We start from the raw sequence: 21,556 nt of genomic DNA, 5'->3' as shown, positions 1-21,556 counted from the left end.
CTAATTTTGTTATGATGCATATTGCATATTTTCTGTTAATCCAATAAACTTAATGTCACTGCTGAAATACTACTGTTTCCATAAGGCATGTCGTATCCATATTACTAAACGAGAATGGTAAACCGGATATGGACGCAGGGTCGTGCCCATGGACGCAAAAGACATAGTGCGCAAGCGCCACACAAAGCCCCCCCCCCCTCCCCCCATAGTGAAACGGGAGAGACTACGCATGTGCGCAGGCGCCACACAAAGAACCCCCCCCCCACGCAACAGAGCAAAACGGGAGAAACTACGAACCGTCAGAGTAGGAAACAAAGTAAAGCCTCATAAAGAGGATAAAGAACAGGGACAAACACATGAAGAGCAGGTTACAGAACAAAGCCCCCCTCCCCAGAGTACAACGACAGAGACTACGAACCGTCTGACATGCCGCAAGCAGGATAAAGCGAGTTCAGAAATAAAACACACAGTTGGAAACAAAGTAAAACTTCATAAAGGGATTAAAGAACGGGGACGAACACATGGAGAGCGGGTTACAGATGATGTAACCTGGAATGCAACAGCTACAAAAAAACCTAGGCACTAAACACATGCACACCAAGATACAGAATATAAAGGCAGAACCAACGACAGTTAAACGTCCACACCACACAGTAGGTACGGACCCTGATGGTTCAGGCGCCTACATTGGGCGTCACAAAGCCCAGTAGAGTACAAAAGGCAAATGCGCCTACACAGCATGGTTAGAACCGACATAATACGGAATGCGCAGGCGTGGCCGCCATATTGTGAGTGGCATTAATGCGTAGCTCTAATGAACGTGGACTCCTACAACGCACGTCTCAAACTGCATAGGCAAAGCAGGCACAGGTTCAACACGACACAGTTCCAGTTACCTAGATTCAAACACGCGCCTGCCTGGATATAATTAATGAACGCAAGTGCCTACAATGTGCGTCTCAAATGACGCAAACCAGGCACAGACTCCTCCAAAAAGAAACAGCTCGACTAAACGATATACGAAGTGAAATGGGAAACACTACAGAGTCTGCAGTGCTCCACAATGCACCGCATAATAGTTCGGAAAGAGCTTCGTATTAACAGTGGAGAGACCCACAGTGACACAGGCGAACGCTCCATATTAAACATACGTCATCCTCACACATCCAATCTATACGGCATAGGTGCATCACATTGCAGTTATGCATTATTAACATTACGATAAACATCACAGTATCGCAAACAAATGAAAATTATTACTCGAAAAAGGGAAAATATAATCAGGTACGTATGGGGCTCCGTGTTAACAGTGGAGAGCCCCAGAGTGACACGGGTGAGCTCTCCGTATTAAACGTGCGTCATCCTCACACGTGGCTACCCAGCGGGCACGGGTTCAAAACGCCGGGGGTAGGCGAGCGAAGCAAGCAGGGGGCGGAGCCCCCTTGTATTAAAAGGAAGTTGCTACTTTGAAAGCTCAGCCAATGATAAGCAAAAATCCAAAGAGTTAAGAGGGGTTCCCAAACTTTTTCATATGACTGTATGTATTAGTTGCCATTACAGTTATTTTCATTACTAGATTACAGCTGTTGAGATCAGTGTTTTTGTCAGTCATTCTGATATTTGCTTGTTTGATTACCACACAGAATCCAGGAATCTAATGAAGATGTAGGGTACTCTCTGGGTTACTCCCTTTGTCTGTATGGGGAGTTCCGTTTGTGTCTGTGAGTTTTCTGCCCACTTCCCAAGCTTCTTTGATAGATTTGGCAACTTTAAGTTGGCTTTGTATAAAATAGTGCATGTATATGTATGAGTGTTAAGGCCATGTCACATTATGTGACATTTCCAGCAATTTTCAGTTGTAGCCTTCATTTTACATGATCTTAGTGAGTCGGAAGCAGTCAGTGGCATGCATGTGAAGCTGGTCACGTAATATCACATGCCCAGCACCTCACTTCATCTAGTCTACAACTTGCTCCATTAAAATCAAACAGATATAATTTTGTCTTTAGTTGTTGGGTTGTGCTCTGTGTACAAGAGAGCAAACAACCAATGAATGCTCAACTAGAAGTACAAGTCACATAACGCAATGAAGACTAAGACGAGTTTTGGACTTTACCCATAAAACAAAAGCTTGTCTGTCTGATGTCTCACAGTATGGAAAAAGACTAAAAAAGGGGCAGAGACTGCAGTTAAACTTGCCATAGCTGTTAACCCCCATACAGTGCCGGCTCTGTCAGGCAGCACATTATTAGATGTCACAAAAAGGGGCGAGTATGACTGCGCTAGATGTTCAGCACTCTTATCAGTAAATATAACACCCCCATCCATTTTGATACGTTTAAACAGACATGGTTGGCAAGTCTGACATACCTCATGACTAGAAGTCACATAAAGTGATCTGCATAGGTTTTGTTAAAGCTATGATTTTTATGTATTCCATTACCCCTTTTCACCATTACTTTAGTTAATTTAAAGTTGCCCGTACATTATCAGACTAAAGAAGTACTTTTCGAATAATTTGAGAAAGTAGATTTTGGTGTTTCTTTAAGAGTGCTAAAAAGAATACATTATTTACATGCGTGCTGCTTCAGATGTTCGTTTGAATGTTTGCTCATTTACCTATATGGTACATAGGGAGGAAATCACTGCAATGTAATTGTTCATTTTGTGATTTTTTTATCGTTTAGGTTTTTTTCTCGTCTCATTTAACTTTTGCCTATATACTGTCATGTGACCAATCAAAGTTTCCTTGTCTAATAAAGCACTACCATCATTCCACTTACACTTTGTGTGTGGCCCAGTGCCGTTCTTATACTGGGTTATATAAAAAACAGTAACTATTACATAACCGATCTTATCCAAACAATTAAAAGCAAGTGTTTAAACTGCATGAGATGCAACAATCCCTTGACTAATGTCTGATGAGCATGACAGCACAAGCAGAAATCAATCAGTGGCTGTGATGTCATCAGAGTCTTATTGAGGGCACTCCCATCAACATTAATTCTTAGCAACAAAGTTAGTCAAGATGTTGAATTTTGTGTAAATAAAACCAGAGCCACCTGGTGCTAATGGAAAACCTGCACAAGACTGCGATATTAAATTATGAACTATTAAACTAAACTGTATTGGCAAGTGGGAATCAATACAGAATCCATGAACCAAATCAATACTTCAGTCTCATCTCTGCCAATTGTACAGTGGATCAGTTCCCACCATCATGAAGGAGTGACATATTTATTAACAGATCAGTGTTTAAAGGTTTCCTGGTTTACAGTGGATTCAGAAAGTATGCAGACCCCTTCAGTTTTGTCACATTTTGGCATGTTGCCATCTTATGCTGAAATCATTTAAATGTATTTTTTCCCCACATCAAGCTACACTTAATAATACCCTAGAATCACAAAGTGAAATCAGGACTTTAAAGATAAACTGAAATATTACATTAACACAATTCAGACCCTTTACTCAGTACTTTGTTGAAACACCTATGGCACAGATTCCAGCCAGGAGTCTTCTTGGGTATGTTGCCTGGATTTGGGTTTTTGCTGTCATTCTTCAATCAAGCTTTGTCAGCTTGTATGGAGATTGTCAGTAGCAACTATTTCCAGGTCTCTCCAAGGATGTTCAATCGGGTTCAAATCCAGTCTTTCGCTGGGCAACTCAAGGACATTCTGAGAGCTGTCCCTATATCACTCCTGTATTATATTTGCTTTGTACTTAGGATTATTGTCCTGTTGAAAGGTAAACCCAAAGCCCATTCTAAAGTCTAGAGCACTTTTGAGCATGTTTTAATTTAGGATAACTCTGTACTTTGCTCCATTCATCTTTCCCATCCCAGTCTAGTCTTCCATTTCCTGCCACATCATGTTGCTGCCACCACCATGTTTCTGCATTGGAATGATTTTGTACAGGTGATGAGCGATGTCTGGTTTTCTCCAGACATGACACTAGTCTTGGTTTCATCAGACCAGACAACCTTGTTGCACATAGTCTAAGAGTTCTTTAGATGTCTTTTTGCAAACTACAAATGGGTTTTCACATGTCTTTTACTGAGGATAGTCTTCTTTCTGGCCACTCTTCTTAAAGCCCATATTGGTGGAATGTTGCAGTAATGGTTGTCCTTCTACATGCTTCTCTCTTCTACATACAGGTTCTCGTTGAGAATTTCACTTGGGTTCTTGGTCACCTCTCTTACCAAGGTCCTTCTTCCCCAGTTGCTCAACTTGACTGGGTGGCTGGCTGTAGGAAGAGTCATGGTTTTTCCATGATTCTTCTGTTATTGAATTATAAAGGCAACTGTGCTACTGGGAAAATGCAATGATCCTGGAATTTTTTGTAGCCTTCCCCAGATCAGTGCTTCAACACAATCCTGTCTCTTAGTTCTGCAGGCAATTTGCTTTGGCTTGGTTTTTGCTCCAACACGTGTTGTCAGCTGTGGGACCTTCTATAGACAGGTGTGTGCAGTCAGTTGATTTTTAAACAGGTGGACCCCAAACAAGATGTAGAAACATCTCAGTGATAACCAATATAATCGGATACACCTGAGCCAAATTTAAGTGTTATGGAAAAGATCTGACTACTTCGTGACAATGGGATATTTCACTTTTCTGTCTTTTAATAAATTTGCAAAAATGTCTAAAAGCCTGTTTTTGCTTTGTCATTCTTTTTCTAATAGGGGAGAAATGTAAATAATTTTAGCACAAGAATGCAACATAGCAAAATGTAAAAAAAACAAAAAGTGAAGGGGTCTGAATGCTTTCTGAATCCTCTGTAAACGGTTATCACAGGTCATGTATGCCTATAACATTTTTTCCAGGTAGAAATAAACTTCAAATTAATAAACTGTGCATCTTGCTTTGTAACGCTCTAAACTGTTGAATCATAATTTTCTCCAAACAAAGGACTGAGAGTTTTAAATAATGTAGCAATAATTAATAGTTAAATGTTTAAACTAAGTGTAATATGTCTGAAATCAGACATTCAACATTTACCACCATAGTTACAAGATTACAGTAATTAGTATTATACAAATAAGGGAACAGAAATAAGTAACCAGACTCTGCATGAGCATTAAATAGAGAAGCAGAAGTTCTCTCCACTAAGGAAATGTAAGGTTTTCCTGTAAGTGGCACCGATAAAATAAGCTTTGCATAAGGAGGAACGTTTTTTATTTCCAAAAACCTGTTTTGTATTTTTTAAACAAACCTGTTACTTATATAGATTACTATACATTCATTAACATGTTTAATGCAGTTCATGGTCACGGGATGGCCACAGTCTATCCTAGCTACACTTGGCACAAGGCAAGAAACCGTCCTAGACAGAGCATCAGTGCATCGCAGAATCCACTCATGCACACACACACACACACACACACACACACACTCTCCCAGGGCCAATATGAAATTATTAATTCACTTAACATGCACTTCTTTGAAAATGTTTAGCTACAGTTTATGAAATCTAATTGAAAAGTCAAGCCAGCCTTATGTTGTAAAAAATGATGACCCATCTATTTTTAATTATACTGTACAGCTTCATTCTTTGAGGTTATTCTACAACATTCTGATTTCTTTTTTTCAATATCTAGGATTTGTCTTAAAGAGGATTAAACTGAATTAACTTATTTTGGAGAAAACAAACTATTTTTCTCCTGTGGTTATTACTGACTGAATATCCCAAAACACAAGGTCACTTGTTTAATATCCCACTTTTTTCCTCAAAGTGTTGCAAACTTTGTACTTTCTGTTTAGCCATGGCTTACACAATAATTCCTTCTGTATCTCTGCTTAATGAGTGATGTAACAAGATCAACTGATTTGTATCTTTCATACTTGTTTTCAAATTGTTAAAAGCACTATGCTTATGTTGTCTTTTTGTTTTCAACTAAATTCTAAGCATATATCAAGAGTTGTCACTTAACAACTAGGAACTGTACATAATTCAATAACAAGTCTCACAACCATCAGCAAATGACTGAAGTCTGTTCATTTCTAACCTGCTTAGTTTGTGTGGGCCGACATAAGCTGTAAGGCATTAAATTATTCCTAAATGGGACATACCATATATTACAAGGTTCATTCTTGTCCACTCCTACCCTCTTAATAGCTTGGGGCCAGTTTTAAGTCGTTAGTTAATCTAACTGAAGTTCTGCAATTGATAACTCACAGCTTTCAAGAAGGAGTTTAATATAGGGGTCCTTAAACTTTTTGATCTGAGGACCCAAATTACAAAGTCAGTACTGTACTAGGACACGAGAAAAGGATTGTTAGTATAAACGGACAAATAACAATGGCCATATAATAAAATATATGTTTTGTGTCCATTGAAATACTGTATACTGTATTTCTCACATGAAAACCACATTACTAAAAGATAAAAGTGGGAAATAAATCATTGTAGCAGATGAGATGATTCTGTAGCAGTTTTTAAGTCTCAGTTAAAAAAACATTTTTATCACATAGCATTCCTTAAAGTACATGCTTTTGAATTTTTACCTGGTTGCTGGATGACCTATTAATTACATAGATTATTTTTGTTTGTGTTTTATTTTTAATATTTTTACTCGTTTTTAGCTTCTTTTGTAATTTATTTTTATTTATAATTATTTCGTTTGCTGGAGTGTTTTTATTTGTTCCAGATATTATTCCTATTATGATTTATAATTTTTATGTATTTATTTTTACTTTTTATGTTTTATACATATTTTGTGTTTACCATGTGAAATACTTTGTGCCACCTGGCTTGAAAAGTGCTATACAAACAAAGGTTGTTGTTGTTATTATTATTATTATTATTATTACCCCTTCACCACCTAATACAGTAGCTAATGTGTGTTGACTCTACTGGCACAGGAATGGCTATTGTCGCATCATCCAGGTGGATGCTACACATTTGTGGTGGTTGATCTTTGAGTAGGTTGGAAAGGTGTTACATAAGATTTCAATAATATTTATTGTCATTTCATCCACATACAGTAGTACAGCATACAGTGAAACGAAGCAACGTTCCTCCAAGACCATAGTGCTACATAAAACACAACACAACAAAGACTCCACGACACATAACATAAAGATTCATAATATATAACAAGGTGCATGTGTGTCAAATGTGCAAACGTGTGCAACAGTGCAGAACAGAACACAGATATCAGACCGCTCCATGAGTGTTCAGGAGTTTGACTGTTTGGGGGATGAAACTGTTACACATTCTGGTGGCGAAGGCCTGAATGCTTCGGTTCCTTTTTCCCCCAATGGCAGGAGTGTAAACAGTGAATGTGAAGGGTGTGTTGGATCATTCACAATGCTGCTGGCTTTGTGGATACAGCGTGTGGTGTAAATGTCCATGATGGAAGGAAGAGAGACACCGATGATCTTCTTAGCTGTCTTCACTATCTGTTGTAGTGCTTTTGTATAAATATAATTAATTAAGTAATTGATAAAGGAACCAGGCCATAACAGGACTTGCTGTCACACAAATCTAGAGTAGCTCATAAAGATTCATGTTATAGTTACCAGTTGACCTTACACTCACATGTTTGTGGTGTGAGAGTTAAACTCAAATGAACCCATAACTTAGAAGAAATAAGGAAGCAGTACTGACAGCTGGACCAGACTTGTGCCCAATAAAAACAAATTTTAGGTATTTCAGATAGTGGTTAACTGGGATGTGTCTTTATCAAGCTGCACGAGCATATTAGTTTTTGAGACAGGCTGAATGCAGTAGACATTTTTGTTATGTGGGCTGGTATTGTTTGAATTACTTTTTACACCGCATGTGACCGCTATTGTATTATAACAAATAAAGACAGTTAACTGACTTTTCACATTTAGATTTGAAGAGATGTTTTCCATATTCAATGAAAGAACATCAATAGGCAGCTTTCTAATTTACTTCAGAATGGATGTGCTGCTTCAGAATTTGAATAGATTTAGTAAAAGGTGTGGCCCTGAGGATCAAATCCATGCTTCAGTTTTAAACATATACAGTACGAAAGTCTTCCTAAATTTTTCAAGCAGGGGAAAACTGTTTTAATTTAAACTTGCATTTAAAGTGCCCTACATAATATTTGGGACAAAGACAAGTTTTTCATCAATTTACTCTTCTGCTCCACAGTTTAAAATTATAAATTAAACAATTCAGACATGATTAAAATACACATTGCAGACATTAATTTTAGGGGTACTTGCATACATTTCAGTCACACCATGTAGAAATGACAACAATTTTTTATATGCCTCCCCCATTTCATGGCACCATAATGTTTGGGATGGGTGGCATGGTGGCACAGTGGTAGCACTGCTGCCTCGCAGTAAGGAGACTTGGGTTCGCTTCCCGGGTCCTCCCTGCGTGGAGTTTGCATGTTCTCCCCGTGTCTGCATGGGTTTCCTGTAGGCACTCTGGTTTCCTCCCACAGTCCAAAACAGAACAGAACAGCATTTATTTATATAGCACATTTTCATACAAAAAATGTAGCTCAAAGTGTTTTACATAATGAAGAAAAGAAAAATAAAAGACAAAGTAAGAAATTAAAATAAGACAACATTAATTAACATAGAATAAGAGTAAGGTCCGATGGCCAGGGAGGACAGAAAAAAAAAAAAAACTCCAGACAACATGCAGGTTAGGTGGATTGGCGATTCTAAATTGGCCCTAGTGTGTGCTTGGTGTGTGGGTGTGTTTGTGTGTGTCCTGCGGTGGGTTGGCACCCTGCCCGGGATTGGTTCCTGCCTTGTGCCCTGTGTTGGCTGGGATTGGCTCCAGCAGACGCCCGTGACCCTGTGTTCAGATTCAGCGGGTTGGAAAATGGATGGATGGATAATGTTTGGGACAATTACCATCATTAATTTGTGATTATTCAGGTGGGTTTCATATATGCCTCCAAACTCAGTGGACAGTGCTTTGTCCTACAACAAGGTAATGATCTCATACACAGAAGTTTTTCAAAGCTAAAAAATGGAAAATTCTTGAATGGTCAAGCCTGTCACCCAATTTAAATTCCATTGAGCAGGCCTTCCATAAGGTGGAGTGAAAGCCTAAGGGGACAAGCTCCCAAAAGAAGCAGGAACTGAAGATTGCTGCATTATAGGCTTGGCAGAACATCACCAGAGAAGATCCTCAGCACCTGGTGATGTCTATGAATCACAGACTCCAAGCAGTCATTGCATGAAAGGGATATGAGCCAAAGTTCTAAATATGACTGCTTTAATAGACCTTCATTGCTGTGTCCGAATATTATTGGGCCCTGAAATGAGGGGACCGTGTAGAAAACGTTTTGTCATTTTAACATGCTGTGACTGAAATGTATGCAAATACACTTAAAGGAAAGACTGCAATGTGCACTTTAATCATGTCTGAATTGTTTAATTCGTCATTTTAAACTGTGAAGTAAATCAAGGAAAAACGTCTCAAGCATGATGGAGTGCACTGTAAATGTTAACATTCCTACTGCAGCAATATACATGAAATAAGAAGTAAGAAAAAAAACACTAGCATTTGTTCTCAGTGTTGGCCAGTGAATGCAGTTGTGCATATTCTGTTCATTCCAGATGGGATGTTTAATGAGTCTAAAGGTGTAGACTTTAAAAGTGCAGATGTTAGGTTTTTCTGTTCGTTTTAGCTGACTTTTTGACATATTTTCCCAAGTGTCTGCTTAATGAGTATTTTATGATAAAACTCTTCTAGATTGGCACCCCTGACTAGCAGGAAGCAGCGAAGGAAAAGGGATGCATTCAGTATTTATGATAAAAGCTCTGAGTTATCAAGATAAATGGTTCTGTGGCTTTGACATATTAGCATTTTTGTAAAGTTATACTAATGGAAAGGCTGTGATTTTCTTATGTGTTTAATGGCTTATAAAGAGAGAGAAGAGTTTTGAAGTGCTTTACATTGTACTAATGCTTGTTTCCGGCCTGTCTTGTTATCCAGTACAGCATCTGTTCTGAATGTTTGTTTTGGCTTAAGTAATATTTGAAATGTTGCTTTTCATAATTTTGATTAAATGTAATTTCTTCAAACTACTGTGACACAGGTGCATAATTTGATTTTGCCTTTTATAATTGTTATGGATGAGTGTGTGTGTGTGTGTGAGTCAACCTTGTGGTGAACTGGTACCCCACTTATGGTTTACTCCTGCCATGTGCTGTTTGGACAGTGCCCACAGTGCTGAACTGGACTTGGCATGTTTAATAACTGATGACTGGATATACTACAGGGTTCTGTATTAGTTACATCATCTGAAGTGTATTTTATGCAAATGAAAAAATGAGTATAATCAGTAATAACATTTTGGGCAATGTGGTGTAGTGGCTAAGACATTTTGCTTTAAACCTCAAGGTTGCCTTTTATTTCTTTCTCACTGTGTGATCCTATCAGCCTGTGCAAAAAATATATCGTTTATGAATACTGATCTTGTAAGACACCTTGGATAAAATCAGACAAGTATTCAAAAGTAATAATACTAATTTAATGAAGTTTTGAATATCAACAAGCCACATTTATTTCATGTAGCACTAGACTCCTGGGTTTAAATCTCTGTCTAGGCACTGTGTGTGTGGAGTCTACATACCTCTGTGTGGATTTTCCAGTTGATACTCTGGATTTCCTAACCACAGCTAAGAAGACTTACAGGTTAGGTTTGGAGACTCTTCATTGTTTCTTAATAAATAAGTGTCAGCATGTCCATGAGTGAGCCCTAGAATGGTGTGGTGATAGAAGTTCTCCATGGCATATGCCTTACTCTCTCTTTGAAACCATAGATGCTGAAATGGGTTCAAGCACTCCCCATCTGGATTAGCTGAGTAAAAAATGGATTGATTTATTAGAATCCATCATTCCAAAATTTTCTGGTCACTGTTGGCATTGTGATTGCATGTTTTTGCTGTATCAATGTGGGTTCTTTTCTTGGTACACTTATTTTTCTTCTGTATTCTGATTAAGTTGATTGACTAATTGAAATTATGTGTATGCCAATAGAGCTGTCCAGGGCTGGTTCCTGGTGTCTGCCTGATTCTACCAAAATGTGCTTCAACCCACCATAACAATAAACATGCACTCTGGACGTTGATGGGCTCATTTACTTACCCATTAATTTAATTGGGATAAATACAGTATATCTAACCAAACTCTGAAAAATAATGTAAATGATAGTTATATGTTTTGTATAATCATTAGTGCTGTCAAAAAGTTGAATTGCGATTATTTGCATGACTTTGTGTAATTAATCGTGATTAATCTCAAATTTATTCTTTTTTTAATGTTGGAATTTTACTACAAAGATTTTTAAGTGTAATCTGACCATATTAAGAAGAATGGACACAATATAAGGGCATATACATGTACTTCATGTATTCAGGTAACTGGAACAAGAGGAAAAAAGACAAAACTTCAACGGTGAGGAGGCTTTATTCACTCATACTCTATAGGGCTGTGCGATGCTGAACATAGAAAACAAACAATTGGGCTTATATTGTAAAACGTGGTGAAGGTTTGCTTGAACTTTTATTATATATGCTGGGTCATCCTCTGAACTCTCCATCACCCGAGACAGATGGCATAAAGCGGGCAGCACCACTGAACATGAAACAAACTTTTCTCTTCCAAGGAGTTCAGTAAAGTATCTCCCAAAATCAGTTTAATATCAATTAAATTGTGAGGGCCTTGTATGCATTTGTATTCACTCATACATAAAAAACAATACCAAAACAGCTGTAAGATAGACAGGATTACATAGAGGTAGTCATACTTGACTATAACTGGACTTTATTAGGTCTGCACAGTGTGACAGTTTTTTTTTTTTTTATTTTGAATTTGCAAGTAAAAACATTCTTTGTGGATGTACTGTAATGTAATATCACAACATTCACAGGAGAGCAAAGGCAACAAGTACAGGATGGCAAGCCCCCCTCATAATCCAACTTAAACTCTGTGCTACTACTGTTGCGTCATGTGAGAAGGCGGCCCCTGCCACTAAGTGTCTCATTATCTGACACAAAAAACATACCAGTTTAACGCCCAGTGACTAAAAGATTTCCCAGTGTTTTTTTATGATCAATCCAATGTTTTGCAGGTACTGATAAGCATCGGGAGAAATGTTGGCAAGCACAATGCCGTACATTGCTGGAAACCCGGTTTTAAAATGGAATAACGTATGAAGCATAGCCTTTCAGAAAACAAATTAAATAAAAACCCACATGGCATGTCATCATCTGTGACTGCTGCTAATGACACATAAAAAAAAAAAAAAGTCAATGAGGAGGTTCTTAAAATCAAAGTAAACATTGAGTACTGTATCGCAAAAGACGAACATCCCTTCACAAAATTTTGCCCACTCATGTTTACTACATTAAAATGGCATAAATATCAATCCGACTTAATGACAAACCATATGCTAAAGGACTGGTCAAATATCCAACAATATGAAAAAAGAACTTGCTGCTAAAGTAAGAGACTCCACACTCCCACTATGTGTATTTAATGACCGATGGAGATGCACATTTTTCAATGACAACGTGCAAGATTGCTAGAAGATATAAGAACGTGTGTTTTACCTGCAGGGCTCGAGCAATGCCTCCAACTTCTGAAATTTCTCCAGCTCAGCATTTGTTGGCATGACCATGATAGTTTTATGTAGGGCTAGTGCATCTCTTAGTGGTTGTTCATTTCTTCGCACACGCTTCACCATCTCCAGAATGGAGTTCCATCTAGTCGGTACATCTTGTATGAGTGTCTCAGTCTTCAGGCCATGCGCAACTTGCTGTTTTTCAAGTTCTGCAGTATTTGATGGACTGTGCTTGAAGTGCCCCACCACCTTTTGGCATTTGGAAAGTACGCCGTCAAATGCACTATTCTGCAGAGACACTGTGACAGATCGTTGAATGCTGTGTGCGATGCATGGCAAGTGTTTGAAAGGCAGCTGTCTCACCGCTGAAGTGAAATTTTGTGCACTATCTGTACTGAGTGTGCTTATTTTATTCTCAACATTCCACAGCTTTGCTACATCCATAAAATGTTTGGCACATATTTCGGCATGATGTCTCTCCGATGTTTTCATAACCGTCAAAGCATGTGAATGCAGTTTCCACTGTTCGTCGATATAATGGGTTGTAACCCCGAGGTAGCTATGATTTCCAAGTGATGTCCAGTAGTCACCAGTACAGGGCAACCGTCTTCCTGATCTCCAACTCCTTAGCTAGTTTTGCCCTCTCTGAATCATACAGCTCGTGTATACTAGTTACGACTGTGGCTGTCAAGGGTAATTCATAAGTTGGGTCGTTGGACACAATCCGAATTACGTCGCGCAGACCTTCGTCCTACACTGTATAAGTCGACCTGCATACTGTGGCTATCCATTTAGCAATTGCTGCCGTTAATTTGTTGGAGGTTGACACGTCCATTGGTTTCTGCCAAACACTGTCATGCGTGTTCTGTCGCATAATACCCGTGCTAATGCTATTAGTGTAAAATGAATGCTTGGCTTGCATGTGATATTGTAGGCTGCTTGTACTCCGGTAATAACTACAGTAAACTTGGCCTGACAGTAACTACACACAACCTTAGTTTTATCGAGTGATCCGTTGGGCAAGTTTTGAAACTGAACTTCCCATTTCATGGACCTTTATCCATCGTTCAACAAATAGAAATATGGAGTGACTTCTACGAGAAATAACTTGAAGGCAAGAGTGGCACGCATTCAGTTTGCAGGCTCAGCTTGAACTACGGGAATTTCGCTGGGTCAAAAAAAACCTGCGTTAGCAGCAGTAATTTTTTTAACGCCGTTAAAGTTAGAGTGCATTAACTTTGACAGCCCTAATAATTATTAAAGTGTGAAAGTCCCTCTAAAACTAACCTTTGTGTATAAACATTTTATGAGAATCTGAGATATTGCTCATGAAGTGATATTACAGTACATATTGAGGTTTACACTATTCAAAGTACTTTTACCCATGCGGCCTGTTTGTCTTGTAACTCAGAACTGCTCTTCACTTTTAAGTTCTTCACTTGGTATTCTTTGTTGCCTTTAATTAGGCACCAAATGTGAGACCTTAATACTGCCCTGTTTGTTTTCAGAAGTGTATAATCTGGTTTAATTTAAGTATAAACTTAATAACATAATTTCTCATACATCAAAATAAAATAAATGAAACTGTCTTAAAATAGTATATGGTAAACTCTACTAGTACGTATTCCTTAAATGCTAAAATCATCTGTTTATTTTGAAACCTGTCCATCTACTGTACTTTAGTGTCAGTAGAGTAGAGACAGTAGAGTCAGCACCCATCCCAGCAGCACTGGGCACAAGGCAGGAACCTACCACGGGTTGGGTGCCAGTCTAATACAGGGTAGACTCTGTCACACAAATATCCACTTCATCCCATTGGGCCAATTCTGAATCATCAGTTAACCTAAGGTGGAGGTGGAAAACCAGATTATCTGGAGATGAGCACACATTAAGTATGTTTACATGCATACAAAGAAGCGGGATAAGGCGAGTAACATGGTTAAGGCAAAAGCCTGGCTTCTTAAAACTCCATGTTTACACGCGCAAGTACACTTCCAAACTTCCCCTTAAGCAAAAAGGACATCATTAAACTGTACAAAAGGAGTTAAACACCATCATCAACCACAATAAATCTGAAAGCAATCATGAAGCCTGTGATAATTCTCTTGTGTTTTATAAATACATTTAGTCCTTCATGTGCTCAGAAGTAAATACAATCCATACATTACATTCCATTACATTTACTATTTTGGCTGACAGCTTTATCCAACAATACCCCTTTTTATACCCCTGACCTGAGCCACCAAAGATTTGTACTAAGAGCATTGGCTGCTTTGTCACCCACTCACACTGTTTTAGCATACAAACAGCTGAATGGAAACTAAACTAAAACTCATTAATATGGTTTTGTTTCTGGATTGCACATGGCAAAGTCTTTTCTGCTTCACTGTGATTGAGCTCTACAAAGGAGTGGTGCACCAGAATGTGAGTGTTTTGCTTTACATTGGTGTCATTTTTGATTCCTCCCTCACTTATTCCGCCCACATAAATCACATTAAGAAACTTTCTTACTTTCACCTCCGTAACATATCCCGTGTTCGCTCCTTCCTCTCCTTCTCTAATGCTGAGAAACTTGTCCATGCTTTTATCACATCCCGCATCGATTATTGTAATTCCCTACTGGCAGGTGCCCCTTCTAATCTTATATCACAGCTCCAGCTTATTCAAAACTCAGCTGCAAGAGTCCTTACTCGAACCAGCAGCAGCGAGCACATCACACCCATCCTGCTCCGTCTTCACTGGCTCCCTGTGTCCTACAGAATCGAATATAAAATCCTACTAATAACCTACAAAGCTTTAAATAACCTCGCACCAAACTACATCAGTGACCTTCTCCATCACTATATGCCTGCCCGCCCACTAAGGTCCTCTGATTCTGGTAATCTTGTTGTTCCCCTCACTAATCTACACTCCATGGGTGACAGGGCCTTCAGCTGTATAGCGCCCAGACTCTGGAATGACCTACCAAAATGAATCAGGTCAGCTGACTCCATGAATTCTTCTAAAAAACAACTCAAAACTCATCTGTTCAGGAAGGCTTTTAGCTCTACTTGACTTTATTACCTTTCTCTCAGTTTACTTCTCTGTCAAGATGCTAATGTAACCTGTGTGTGTGTGCGAGACCATCAATTATGTTGTCTGGTTTTTTTTTTTCAGAATTTACTGTCTTAATCTTCTTTGTTTATTTATCTGGTTTGTACAATGCAATATACTGTATATTCTGCCGTTCTTTATTTATTCTGTAAGTGCCTTGAGCATGGGAAAGGCGCTATATAAATAAAATGTATTATTATTATTATTATTACACCCAGTGCTACTGCGATTATAATAATGCAGGTATTTTTACTTCAATACAATAAGTATTGCAATAAGTTACTGGTTACTTTAAAATCAAAAGTAATTAAAAAATAATTGGACTATGTAAAACACATTGTTTTTTATTTGTTCATCAACATAAACTCAGCGTATTCTGAAATATTGAGACAGTTTATTTCAATCAGGAGAATAAATAACGTGCCAAACTTATCTTGTGGACGCAGACTGCAGAACTGTAACCTGGTTAAGAGATTATGTGGCCAAATAACTGGGTTATTTGCAGAGATATTGACATTTGCTAACCCAGTTTCTCTAATTGGAAAAAGGATTTACCTGGCATTTTACAAACCGGTTTTCTGTGAATAACCAGGTTAGTAAAACTCATGTAAACACACTCGGTCTGTTTACGCGTGCACAAAAAACATGAATAAGGTGAGTGACCCAGTTAAGGCAGAAGCATGGTTTCTTACATGCACACATCCACTTGTGAAGTTTTTCTTTGCCAAAATGTTCCAATGTCATAAGAATGTGATTAAAAAGATTAACTCGGCACCACTGGCCACCGTGAATCCAAAAACAATTGTGTGTTGTGTTGCTGATCTTAACACTGTACGTTCAGCTTGTCAGCATAAATGTATTGATTTCTGAAATATTAAGACAGATTATTTCAACAAGGTGAAGGAATATAATATGATCATCCAAGCATTTGATTTAGTAAAATTATCTTTGTGGGCATTTCCACCATGTTCTATCCTAGCTGCTAGACACATGTGTAAAGCAAATATATGCGCAGGCTAACATGCACAGACTACAAAATCCTTAACTGCAACCTGGATAAGGGTTTACATAGTCTCATAATCGGGTTATTTGCTGAGAAATCTGTATGGGTTAACCTGGTTTCACAGAGATCAATAACCCAGTTTCTCTAAATACAATAAAGAATGCACATGGCATTTCTGAAACTGTGTTCCTGTGGATAACTGGTTATTAAAGTGCATGTATAGACATACATTCACAGACAAGTGCTCAGTCCTGGAGCTGTGTAGCTATAAGGCAGCAACACCAACTACTGTAACACGTATGCTTTAATCATGCAAAACATAATTTGCCCTCCGTCTACAAATTAAAATCAATAATTAAATCTACTCTGAAACCTTAGACAAATTCATTATTTAAATGCTCAACTTCCTATTGTGGAAATGAGGTGAAGGGACCAAGATCTATATGTGTTGGGATAAATAAATTAATTAAAAAAATAATCTTATAAAAGGAAAAGGGTGGAGTGCCCTCTCAGGGTTGGTAGCGAGATCCTGCCCCAAGTGGAGGAGTTCAAGTATCTCGGGGTCTTGTTCACGAGTGAGGGAAGAATGGAGCGTGAGATCGACAGGCGGATCGGTGCGGCATCCGCAGTAATGCGGGCGTTGCATCGGTCTGTCGTGGTGAAAAAGGAGCTGAGCCGCAAGGCGAAGCTCTCAATTTACCAGTCAATCTATGTTCCTACCCTCACCTATGGTCATGAGCTATGGGTAGTGACCGAAAGAACGAGATCGCGAATACAAGCGGCTGAAATGAGTTTCCTCCGCAGGGTGTCTGGGCTTTCCCTTAAAGATAGGGTGAGAAGCTCAGTCATCCGGGAGGGGCTCAGAGTAGAGCCGCTGCTCCTCCGCATCGAGAGGAGTCAGATGAGGTGGCTCGGGCATCTGATCAGGATGCCTCCTGGACGCCTCCCTGATGAGGTGTTCCGGGCACGTCCAACCGGGAGGAGGCCCCGGGGAAGACCCAGGACACGCTGGAGGGACTATGTCTCTCGACTGGCCTGGGAACGCCTTGGGATTCTCCTGGAAGAGCTAGAAGAAGTGGCCGGGGAGAGGGAAGTCTGGGCATCTCTGCTCAAGCTGCTGCCCCCGCGACCCGACCTCGGATAAGCGGGAGACAATGGATGGATGGATGAATTATTTTTTTTGTTGGTACATTTTGATGAAGCTGAAATTTACATTATTTATTATTTTTGTTCTGGTTATTAACTGCAGTCAGCTTAACACATAACTTAATATATTTGAATAATTATAAAAAAAAATGCCTCAAAGTTCTACAACAGGTTCTTGACTTTAATTCTTCATCAGTCATACCTTATATCTCTTAAACTCTGTGAATAATAATAATAATAATTCATTACATTTATATAGCGCTTTTGTCAGTGAAGTGCCTTGAGCATGGGAAAGGTGCTATATAAATAAAATGTAGTATTATTATTATTATTATTATTATTCTTCAGTCAGTCAGTCATCCTCCAACCCGCTATATCCCAACACCGGGTCACGGGGGGTTTGCTGGATCCAATCCCAGCCAACACAGGGCACAAGGCAAGAACAAATCCCCGGCAGGGCTTCAGCCCACTGCAGGGCACACACACACACACACAACTAGGGACAATTTAGGTTCGCCAATGCATCTAACCTACATGTCTTTGGACTGTGGGAGGAAACCCACACAAACACTGGGAGAACATGCAAACTCCACGCAGGGAGGATGTTTATTCAGTTCAGTTTTATTCAATTTATTTTTGTATAGCAGCCATTACTGAGTGCAGACACAGAACATTGTGACAAGTTCTCAGGTAAAATTCAATTATAAATTTTACTAATTATATCATGAGTACACATAAAGACAGTCGGGAACACTAAGTAGTTTGAAACTGAATAACATAAATGTAAGCAAACAATATCTATTAATAAATTATTGAACTATGTACTGTGGCCAGGTGACAATGAAGGAGAGGAAAGTGAACTCGTTAGAAGTGGGTTATCCCTTTATAATTACAATCTTTTGTGTCCTTACAGATATAATATTGCAATAAAAAACAAAAATCAAAATGTAGTTTTGAAAGGTATAGGGCTCTTATTCTTGTTTGAATATAAAATGTTTACATTTTTCTGTTAAGCATGCACATGCTGGAACACATACACTGGATGTGTCATTATTTTATTTTGCAAGATCTGAGGGAAGCAAACCTGGGTCTCCTTACTGCGCCACCGTGCCACCCTTTATTATTCATGTTTTCTCTTTTGTTAGCATTTGCATTTTTGCTTTGTTAAGTAATGTTGTATCAGTGAGTCAAATTAGTTCAAGTATTCAGTTCTCAATCTAACATTATTATTCACGTTTTCTCTTTTGTTAACATTTGCATTTTTGCTCTTTTAAGTTATATCAGAGAATCAAATTAGTTCAAGTATTCATATCGCTAAACAGATACATTTAATGACATGGCACTTGGATCAAACATAACCAATGCCTTCCTGAAATTATATTTGTTTTTGCTGCTTTCTCTTCATGTACTGAGAAGCTACAATGTACCAATGATTTCACCTTGCAAAATGTAAAGACGCACCCACCCTTAAGGTTAATTGAATGAGACAAGAGTCATCTAGAGACAGGGCGTGGAGAGAGCCAGTATATCTGGTGTGAAATTTTTGAAACTTTCCCTTTGCTTCCTCACTGCTGTATAAAGATTTATATTAGAACATTTCAGAAAGTTTCTGGCAAGGGGAGTCTGGAGAAACGTTAGGAGTATACATGCCTGTCTATGCATTTGTTACAGACTGTGTTTAGGCAAAAATAACTAAAAGTGTGGCGAGTATAATGGTGCAAAAATGGCTGCCGTCGCATCATCCAGGTGGATGCTACACTTTAGTGGTGCCTGAAGTGGCTTCTCTCTGACTATGTAAAGCACTTTGAGTAGTGAGAAAAGCATTAGGTAGATGTAAAGAATTATTATTAAAAATGGAGCGAAGTAGGAGACCCTATACTTTTTGAGTACCAAACAGCCCCTTCACTTCAGGTACTCTTTATGTTTAATTTATAAACAAGTGTTTTGTGATCCTTTTGTTTATTAGTGTTCTGTTGACCCCTATTTTATCTTATTTGATACAATTTAAATATCTACAGTTAAGTAAGCCACACTTGACAAAGTATTATCCTTGCTTAGTTCTCCTGAATACCAAGAAACAGAATTGCATGTTCTTTTCCTTTTTTTGTAGCCCACAGCAATAAACATTTCATAACAAATGTCTTACTTTTGTAAAATTAGTTTTATTTAGATACATAAAAAGTTGAGATACTCAACATGCATTTATTTTCTCAATATTACATACAAATTGTTTTATACACATAGTGTATAAAAATAATAAATTTAAATCTGCTTAAACACTGAAGTAGGTCTAGTGCAAAAAAAGTACATATTTATGTACATATCAGTTCTATGGTTATGAGAATATGGGAAAACACTTGTATCATTATATAACAGTGTTGTGTAAGATGCACATATTTACTTACCACACTGATCAAAATGTTTAAGCAGCAACTTTGCACAAGAGTCCAGAAGCGTAATAAAGTGAAGCTAATAATCTGCAGAGTTTTTGATTTACAACACACCTGGACTTTTTATTACTTGCAAGATCCTTCGTACAAAAGGAAATTACACTTCACAGAGTGTTTGTATAACTCCATTATATACCTCACGTTAGCAAATCCTGGATTTATTGTTGGAAGCCCAAAGTCGAAACAAAAAGTGCAATGTTGCTTGTTTTAAAGCATTGGAATGGTTAAGATATTTCCTGGAATAAATAGTAGAAAATGTGAAATTGTTCCATTTAGTTGGGATTTTCAGTTATAGGCGTTACAAGATGAGGTCCGTTTGTGAAGAGTGTGGCCACTCCTTGAGTGAAGCACTGCCCTTGTTCATTTTGCTTTTAGCTTTTCTTACTTTTTTTTTTTTGTTTCTCAAACCCCTAAGAAAATGTTTCCGGTTTTAATCCTGTTGGTTTGAAATTTCCTTTTCTTTGCAGCTTTCCAACAGAACAGCAGCATTTGTCTTACTAGAGGGAGAAGATAGAGAAAAGTGGGGATTTTAGACATTTTTCATTATGGCATACACAAGAGAGTTAGGGAGAGAAACCAAAAATATGAAAAAGATTGAGAGTATAAAAAAATAACAAGAAAGAGAACCAGAACTTGCATACTTACACAGTTGATTGTGTCTGAAACACTTTTGCCTTGAGGCTACGGAGACTTTGCTGAAGAGAGCTCTCTGGTGGTAGGGCCTCTGAAAATCTTGTGTCTGTTGATTTACAAGTTGTTGACTTGCGCTTAATTGAGTTTTGAATCGTCTCTGATGTAAAATAGTAAACGATGGGGTCAAAGCAGCAGTTAGTTACAGCAATACAGAGAGTCACAGGATACATGGTCTTTACAACTGCCACTACTGAGCAGCCTTTGAGCTTCTGTGTTCTGACAAGGGCATAAAAAACCAGGTTTATGTTATAAGGCACAAAGCAAAAACAGAAAATGAAGAGGTGAACCATAATCATGCGTAGAATCTTTTTTTTGTTCATCTTGCTCCGATTCAGAGTCCTTGGTCTGCGCAGAGTTTGAAGGACCATTGTAGAGCAGCTTACATTGAGGATGAGGGGGATAAAAAAGCCCACTGTCTCTATAAAAATCACTATTTTAGATAAGTAGTCTTTCCAGACATTTTGTGAGAAGTTTTCAAAGCACAGCCTCGACACACTTGACTCATTTTTATACCTGGGTTGCAGTAGAAATCCTGCTGGGATGCTTCCAGCAAGTACCAGTATCCAGACGGCAAAGCAAATTATTTTGGCACTGCGCCTATTGCGCCAC

At 38.4% G+C, this 21,556-nt stretch overlaps 2 protein-coding genes across 2 annotated transcripts in view; one reads left to right on the top strand and one right to left on the bottom strand.

The window, feature by feature from the left end:
* The window catches only part of rb1 (retinoblastoma 1), a 323,190-nt gene that overhangs the window by 182,436 nt on the left and 119,198 nt on the right, over positions 1 to 21,556 (top strand). The window lies entirely within an intron of this gene.
* LOC114649881 (lysophosphatidic acid receptor 6-like) overlaps positions 20,585 to 21,556 on the bottom strand; it is a 1,978-nt gene continuing 1,006 nt past the window's right edge. Inside the window, exons 1-2 of the mRNA XM_028799246.2 lie at positions 20,900 to 21,556; positions 20,585 to 20,751 (exon numbers count right to left, since the gene is read on the bottom strand). The exon at positions 20,900 to 21,556 is cut by the window's right edge and continues 1,006 nt beyond it. Coding sequence (XP_028655079.1) covers positions 20,685 to 20,751; positions 20,900 to 21,556 — 724 coding nt within the window. The 3' untranslated portion in view covers positions 20,585 to 20,684. The remainder of the gene's footprint in view (positions 20,752 to 20,899) is intronic.

This window comes from Erpetoichthys calabaricus, chromosome 4 (genome assembly GCF_900747795.2).
Source record: "Erpetoichthys calabaricus chromosome 4, fErpCal1.3, whole genome shotgun sequence".
Lineage (NCBI taxonomy): Eukaryota > Metazoa > Chordata > Cladistia > Polypteriformes > Polypteridae > Erpetoichthys > Erpetoichthys calabaricus.
This window is presented reverse-complemented; position numbering and strand designations above follow the sequence as displayed.